An 8501-nucleotide genomic window follows, 5' to 3' on the forward strand; every position below is an offset into this window, starting at 1 on the left:
AGGACCTTTGGAAGAGCAGGCAATGCTCTTAACCACTGAGCCTTCTTTCCAGCTCCCAAGAACCCAAAGTTTTAAAAGTAGACAAGTATCTATTAAAGCACTAAGGAAGAGGCTCTGCAGTGGGTCTGACAACAGCTAATCTGAGGCAGCGCTGTGCGAATGCTATTGCCACAGTGTGCCGCCAACCATGTCAGTTCTTTGGCCCCAGAGTCACCAGCTCTGTTAGTGCTGCCTGCCTTCAAAACTGAGGGTGATGATGAATCTGGAGGCAAGGCTGGATAAAATAAAGATACAAGTATTTTCTTCCTCAGGCTCATAGTTCCCTGAGCACTGTCAGGGGCCTGTAGGCCCTGGGGTAAGAATCTCCCTCCGGGTGAAAGGTTGTTTGCCTTAGGGCTTTGCTCCCAGCTTCCCATGACTCACTGACAGTGTTGATTTCCAGGGCTCTGAATATCAGGAAGTCAGCCTTCTGCTTCCGCAGTTCACTCTTGAGCATGGCTGCCACCTCATGGCCTTTGAAGAGCTGGTGGGGAGGCTCATTCTGAACAAAAAATAACATCTTGGTGCTGTAGAGACAGACAACAGTGAGTGTGCTGGAGTGGTCCAGAGTGGCTGCCATAACCTCACCCACTAAGCACCCTGTATCCTGTGGTGACACGCACTGCCGCAGCAGCCCAGCGAGAAAGATGCTTTCTTCCCCACCTTCATTTTACAAGAGGACAAAATGGGGGCCCAGAGGAGCTAACTCACCCAGGGTCACACAGTTCCCGCAGAGCCAGAGCCCCACCCTGTTACACAGGACCCTAAAGTTTACCCTTTTACGAATACCCTGACTACCAGCAACTGTGGTCCACACAGCTAGCAGGAGAGCGAGAAAAGCAGGGTTGGATGTGGCCCTATCCCTACTTCCAGTCTTCGCTAGCCATGTAGCTGGGTTGGTGCTTGGGTTACTAATAAAGCACGCCACAGCACTTCATGAATGTAAACCGCTGGAAAGATTGCCCATACGCCAAACAACTATTACTGTGAAGCAAAAAGACAGACTCCGCAGCAGGGTTGCTGGGCTGAAGTGACGCCACTCCAAGCCCAGAATCTGTTTGCATTCTGCCTGTCATCTGAACTTGGGTCTCTCTGATGGCCTCTTCCTTAGCATCACAAAGCAAACCTTCCTAATCAGTGGGCCACGTGGACTTACAGGTTTGCCCAAGATATTGACCCTTTAGCATAACAGGGTGGCTGAGGGGCCCTAAGTATCCCAAACGCCCTGGCCCAGCTGATTCCAGGACAAGCTACCCTAAAGTACTGCAGCATTGTCCACACGTGACATGACATAGAATCTGGGCTGAACTGTCCTACTTCTGACTGACTAAAAGCTACTTACTACAAAGTGAAGCTAACAGTAGGGCCCTGCAAATTCCAGACCTGATACAGTCTTTACCATAAACCATTCCTCCTGTAATCCATGTGTACAGCTTTTATTTTGTCTCTACCAATAACCCTCACATCTTTATCTCCATTTGCACAGGACAAATAGTGACTAATCTGTATCAGCAGAAACTCGCTGAAATTATAGAGCCCAGGTCTCCGCCTCAATTCAGCATGTCTCAAAATAAACTTGTGGTAGTAAGTAACAGCCAGGGTGGTGACACGTACCTTTAAACCTACCACTCAAGGAGGAGGCAGGTGGACCCCTGTGAGTTCTAGTCTACATAGCAGGTCACAGGTTAGCAAGGTCTACTCAGTGAGACCCTGTCTCAAAATTAAAAGCAAACAAACAAAACTGTTGTGGAATATTAGTTGAAGATGTGTTCCATTCATTTATGCTGAGGAACATTTGTTTAGTGATGCAAAGATGTGCTGCATTCTTTCCTGTTGCACTTATTTAACTCTGTGAAGCTGTGTTTTTTTGCCTGCCTAAAACACCTAATGGTCTACTAAAGAGCTGATCGGCCATAGCAAAGGCCAAACAGTGTTCCCAGCTGTGCGGTGAGGACAACACAGTCATCTCCCGTTCAGGCTGTAGCTTTGTGAACATAATGGGTCTCTTCTGACCTTGTTCCCAGAGCCAGTTTGACTTTTTGCCACAGGGCCTGAGGCCTGACTGGCAAAGTACCCACCCTTCTCCACCTAGTCCCTCTGCTGTTCAGCTGGGAAGCCTTGTGACCCCCAGGATTTCCTTTTCTCTCCACATTCACTGTCCAGCTACCTCTGCTCCGTGTACGGCTGAATCTTTTGCACAATGATGTCGGAATCCAGCACCCCCAGGAGAACCCCAATCTGGCGAATGAACATCCCTTTCAGCCTCTCCGTCAGCTGGCTCACATTAACATCCAAGATGATCTCCACCAGGTTGTTTTTCCTGGGATCTGGAAGGCACAAGGATCAGTCATGGCTTCAGAAGTGAATGGTTAAACCAGGCCTGTCACTGTGTTTTGCTTTGCCACAGGAGGGGAAGTGGTGACAGCAGTTAGACATTCAAGTGGGAAAGAAGAGGAGCGAACTCTTGGTAAAGCTATCAGGAACAGGCTTGGAAAGCTTCCCACCACCCCTGCCACCCAAATCCCAGGGTGAGGCACAAACCATAAGGCACCAGGCTTCATGGGGAGGGGCAGAGGAAGTGAGACCTGTTTGACGGGCACTGCTGAGCTCTCCAGTTAACCATGTCAGCGGTCTCCCCAGACCTCACCACACTTTCAAGGATATGCTGTACTTTGTTCATAAATACCGGAGGGAGAATACACCTCCGACCGTCCTAACAGTGGTGTGGATGCAGCCAACACAGGGAAAGTCCAGGAAGCCAAGAAATGACCTCAGTGCCACACTGTTGACCTCTAGAACTGAGATGTGGTTATACTTGCTGGGCACAGCTGAAGCAACCATGGATTGCCCAGAAAACCTTGCCTGCAGACTTGGCTGGAAGAGCCAGGGCTGTAGCCTGATTTTCAACACACACGAGACCCTGTTTGTTTCCGCCACTGTTTTTCCTAGAGGCATGACAAGGACTAAAACCCTTCCCAAGGCAGTGCCATGCCTGAAGCTGGCCAAGAGTAAAGAGCTAACATCTCTACTAGGGGCCATCAGCCCTGCCCACCGCCATCCTCCCTATCACCAATGCAGCCACCAGCATCACAAAAGCAAGTTTCTATTTAAGGGCATTAATTTCTGAAAACCTGAGGAGTGTGCAGGACATCACTTTACTTCCCTGGATTGTCAGATAAAGCCTGAGGCTCAATTTACAAAAACAAGTTGTTTTGTGCATTGGGTGCCGATGAGACATCATGACTCAAGCCGTTCCTGTGCTCAGATCCCATAGTACCCAAGCCTGCTCGCAGACATGTGCAGAGGAGAAGGGACTGAGTTGGGACACAAGGTCTGACAGGGCACAACCGCCCTCTCTGAGGCTAGGTGTTTGCAGGGACTCAGGGAGGTCTGTTACTGGCTAGGTGGGAAGGTATAGGAAGTGAGCTCACCAGGTTTCACTTCCACGGTGGTCCGGTCTGTGTCACTCTCACCCTTGGCATCGGTCACTTTCAGATGAAACGTATAGGTTCCCTCCACCAAGTTAGAGAGGAAGAGGACAGGGTGATGGTCAGACTGATTCAGCACCTCCTGTGGGGGTGAACAGCATGGATGTTGTGGGACAGAATGCCACTCCTTTCTTGGAATAAGCTGATGCTTGAGCCACACAGCTCTGCGGTGGGCCAGTCACAGCATCGCCCTTTACGGCCCCTAGGGTCAGGGGCTAGAAGATGCTGTGTGCACCAATTTCTAGGGTGACTCACAGGAAGGCATCTGACTCCCCGATTCCAGAGCACAATCTAGGTTTGATACAGGGGTGTTGTGGTTAAAACAGATACTGGAGGGTAGGATCCCCCTTTCCACCTATCCCTACCCTGACTTTACACAGCACTCCCACTCCGGCTCACTCACCCCTGCGGCTGGGCTCCCCTCGTCTCGAGTCCACAGGTAGCTGACTATCCCCTTGTCATCCGAGGACCTGGAGCCATCCAGCTCTGCTGTGCTTGTGGGCAGGGTAACCACCACGTTCCCAGTGATCTTGGCTACTGGCGGCTTGTTTATTTCTAACCAAGGAGACATCATTGAAACAATGTGACATTCTGGAAAAGCCAGATGCTGCTTGTGATGCTGAAGAGCTTTAAAGGAGAGCTGTTCAGTGCACGTCCAAGGTGTAGCACAAAAGCCACTAGAGCGGAGGCTCCCGGGCTCTCCCGTTTGTTGCGCACGGAGGGGACGGCGTGCTTTCAGCTCTCTACTTCAAATTTAGAGACTGGAGATGAAGGCCAGGGGCGCTTAGAGCCCAAGACTCTGGCTTTGCTAGTTAACACCAGGACCTCTCCTTTCAAATGCTGCTCTCAGGGTGCCCCCCAGCGTCTGTTCCCTCCCACCCCATTCACCTCGCAGGAAAAGGAAGAGTGTGATCTATTATGGCACAGAAGCTTGGCTGGCCGGCGGTTACACAGTTTGGTCAGCACACTGCTCGGATGTCATCCACTGATAGGGTGGTTTTTCTACTACGAGCTCATGGCCTCTCCCAGTCCACCCCAGTGAGGCCAACACACAAGGCTGAGGGACAAGCCAGACAGATAACCCCGGACAACTCCAGTGCAACAGTCATTCCAGCCCCTGGCAGCAGAGGTCACTGTTGCTACCGGGGAGTCACAGAAACCCCAGATCCTAGCATGGGGCAAACTAAAAATGCAAAGAAAACAAATTGCTTAATACCTCCACTATTCATTTGAGAAGAAAAATCAGGAAAGGAAGCAGGGGATGGGGTAGACAGTGCAGAGAGGAAGGGGTTTAAAATCAGTTACTTACAGTTACTCTCAAAGATTGTTTACAACATTACAGCTGCCCTCCCCAGTTGGCTTCCCTATCTCCCCTTTAATCAATTCTGCCCCCAAACAGGACGAGGTGGCTTCCCCTGGGCTGTCAGACCCCAGAGGCTGCTGCACAGACACAGCAAGACGCACCTTCTTTGACAATGACATTCACGGAGCTCTGGCTCTGCAGGTTCCTCTCATCTTTGACAGTCAAGGTGAACACATAGGCCCCCACTTGCAGCCCAGTCACGGTGGCGATGCTGCTGTTGGAGTTCTCCAGCTGCACCCCGTCAGGGCCCCTAGACGAGACAGCAATCAGAAGGCGGAGTGTACCTGTCTGCTGCTCTCCTGGCAGCAGGAACTGCAATTATTGCCTCAACTAAGACAGGAACAACTGTTTCCCAAACCTCGACAGAAAATGTTTAAAAATATTCTGTTTGGAGAAAGTATCACTTGGCCCCAAAACACAGTCATCTTCTGGTCAGAAAATGTCACTCGTCAGCTCTTAAACAAATACAGGCTTATCTTTTATATGAGCTTCTAGAACATTCAAACTCTTCATTATTCTAGTTTATATAAGAAATAGTCCTCTGAGCAGCTCTGCTCAACAGGATGACCCAGGGATCAGGTTTCTTTTTTTTTGGTTTTTCTCTGTGGCTTTGGAGCCTGTCCTGGAACTAGCTCTTGTAGACCAGGCTGGCCTCGAACTCACAGAGATCCGCCTGCCTCTGCCTCCCGAGTGCTGGGATTAAAGGCGTGCGCCACCATCGCCCGGCTAGGGATCAGGTTTCTAAGAAGCTTTTCTGGCCCATTAGCTGGTTTGCCCTTGCCTGCAAAGATGCAAAACACACTTCTTATCCACACTCCGGAGTCCTCCTGAGGAGAAGTTGGGGGAAGGATGCAGGCCAGGGCTGCAGAGGGGCTCTTAGTACAAAACTGTCTTCTCCCTGCTCTATAACTGAGTCTCTTCCAGATCAGTGCCACAAAACGCTGCGACACCACATCCTGCCTGCCTCCTTCCCACTGTGTCTCATGGCACAGCAGCCTTCAGCAGGCTTCCGGCCAGCATACAGGCAAGGGCTTCACACAGCCAGAGCCCTGCACACCCACGCATCCCTCCAACTAAGGACAACCAGAGAAAGCTGCCAGCTCCCAGCTCTGCTTTTGAAACTTATTAACTCTGACCAGAGTGGCCTCTCCTGAGTCTGTCTCATCCAGGAAGCACAATCTCTGACTGCAGGTACCACTGACATTCTGCCTTCAATAAACAGTTACAGCAACAACACAGTGAGCTAAGGGAGATCCAGATCTTCAAAGCAGCAGAAGAGAAGATGTCTGGTGCCTGACATAGACTGCCTAAGTAGAAACTAAAGCCTTCTCTACCCATCTCCAATGCTATAACAAAGTGTCTGTATGTATATGGGTGTGTGTGTGTGTGTGTGTGAGCATATATGTTAAGACTAAACCCCACCTGTCCTGTAGCTGCTGTTTTTGGAAATAAAGAATTTTTCAACTTCCCTAGAATGTATACAATTTAAGTTCCATTTGTTATGGTTCATAAGTGCTGAAAGAAACTGTGCAAACAAAAATGGATCGCATAGGTAATTTCAATTTAAAAAGTATTATCTTGGCTACAGTCTTTGATCTTTGGCTAACTTAACTGAGAAACAATGTCTCTCAAGAACAATAACATAGGCATGCTTTTGTTTTATAGATAAATTTTCAATTCCTCTTAGTAGCTGCTTGCTCATCCTCAGCTAACCTTACCAGTTAGTTTTGAACAACGGTATTTTTCTGCTCCATTACCTCTCCAGCCTGCCTCTCAAATGTAATTCAACTACACATTAGCAGATGGAGTGGACCTGCAGGAACCCCAGGACCACACTACCTGGGGCGACTGATGACGCACATTCTTCTTTAAAAAAAATCAGAAAATCTTTCTATAGAGCTGAAATTTAGAATTATAAACATTACTTTCTTCTCTCCTGAACAAGCCAGTAGGAGTGAGTCAAGCCTGAAAAACAAGTAGAACCATGCTCTTCCAAGGCCAGGAACCTCTGCACAGAACACTCACTGGGTCTTCTCCCAAAGATAGGAGACAATTCTCTGGTCATCCGTGCTCTTGCTGCCATCCAGGGTTGTGCTGTCCACTGGCAAGGTCAGCTCTTTGTCTGGGCCTGCATCTGCCTGAGGAGGCTTGTTGTTCTCTAGGACAAAGAAATGCAGCCGTCTAAAGCAACTCTCCAGGTGGTAAAGGAAAGGACCCTTGGGGGCAGCTGTTCTGGTAGCCATGGGAACTCTGCCTCTTAGCCCAGAGCTTTACAAGGTATGTGGGAGAGGGATGGATGCCATCAGGGGACTCACAGAAGAATAAGACTGATTCATGTCAAGCAATTCCAAAAACAGTGACGTTTTAGCTCTGCAATCTAATGCAACAGGGTAGGAAGCAGGAGACAGCTTTCTAGATGAAGTGGGCTTCACACCACTCCTTTAAAATCACGTGACACTTGACAGGTGTGGCTCCCCCTCCCAGGCCACGTCAGCACACTGTAACTAGCAAGGGAGGGGTACACACTGAAGCTGAGAAGCCTCCTCTAGCTACGAAAGAGGGCAAGGGAGCAACAGATGTGGTTCTCTGTGGGTGATGCCTTCTACCTCTCTGCTCCTTCAGCTCAGAACTCAACCCCTTCTCTCCCAGACTCCTGAGGAAGCAACTTACCAGGCTGCACAATCACAGTCACTTGAGCGGTCGCCTGCTGGCCTATTGTGTCTGTCACTGTGAGCTGGTAGGTATAATCTCCTTCTTGCATTGCAGACAGCTGCAGGGTTGGCGTTCTAACTCCCTACATGCGGAAATTCAGGAATGAGCAATGACTCCCAGGATCACAGCACTGCACACAATGCTCACTTGACAGAAATGGTTCAGTCATGTCTTTAACCCTAACTTGGTTATCACCTCCCAGCTCAGCATAGTGAATGACCGCGAGAATTTCTATAGATTCTGTGACCTCAGAGAGACCTGTCAGAACACATCAACTACAATGGGTCAAGCATGCCTTGAGTAGTGTCTAGAAACCCAGAGATACAGAATCCTGCCTGCACACCAAAAGGAACATTGTAAAGGAGAGGCAAACCTCCAACACAGGTGCTTCCTATAGAATAATGCAAAACCTGGCAACCTAGGGCTGAGTCCAGCTTGTAGGTATTTTGTTTGGCCTGTAGTCTGAATAGTTGGAAAATTCCACCCGAGAATCTCAGTTATGTCTGGACTAGGGCCCTATCTCCATGTGACAGCAGCCGTCAGACTGCAGAGGCCAAGGGTCCTCCAGCACAGCCCCACCTGGGTTACTCCACTTATTTAAATGCCCTGTCTATTCTGCAATACTTCTAGGGAAGAGATCCTTTAGCCAAATGGTCTACTCCAATGAGTTTATGAAGATTTGCACCCTGGTTGCAACTGTGTAATTTGACTCTAGGTTGGGTCACCCGTAACAGACACATTTCTTACCTAGCCTCCTAATATGAAGGTTTCAGATAATGTGCTAGTCAGAGAACCTAAAACTTTCTGAATTAGTTTGGAGATTAAAAAAAAATCTAAGCCGGGCGGTGGTGGCGCACGCCTTTAATCCCAGCACTTGGGAGGCAGAGGCAGGCGGATCT

General features: G+C 49.3%; 1 protein-coding gene across 1 annotated transcript in view; it reads right to left on the bottom strand.

Annotated features, from left to right (window-relative positions):
• The window catches only part of Kiaa0319l (KIAA0319 like), a 104338-nt gene that overhangs the window by 10024 nt on the left and 85813 nt on the right, over positions 1 to 8501 (bottom strand). The window contains exons 10-16 of the mRNA XM_005353228.1: positions 7561 to 7684; positions 6916 to 7048; positions 4992 to 5140; positions 3931 to 4082; positions 3471 to 3609; positions 2207 to 2366; positions 424 to 566 (exon numbers count right to left, since the gene is read on the bottom strand). Coding sequence (XP_005353285.1) covers positions 424 to 566; positions 2207 to 2366; positions 3471 to 3609; positions 3931 to 4082; positions 4992 to 5140; positions 6916 to 7048; positions 7561 to 7684 — 1000 coding nt within the window. The remainder of the gene's footprint in view (positions 1 to 423; positions 567 to 2206; positions 2367 to 3470; positions 3610 to 3930; positions 4083 to 4991; positions 5141 to 6915; positions 7049 to 7560; positions 7685 to 8501) is intronic.

This window comes from Microtus ochrogaster, chromosome 10 (assembly GCF_000317375.1).
Source record: "Microtus ochrogaster isolate Prairie Vole_2 chromosome 10, MicOch1.0, whole genome shotgun sequence".
Lineage (NCBI taxonomy): Eukaryota > Metazoa > Chordata > Mammalia > Rodentia > Cricetidae > Microtus > Microtus ochrogaster.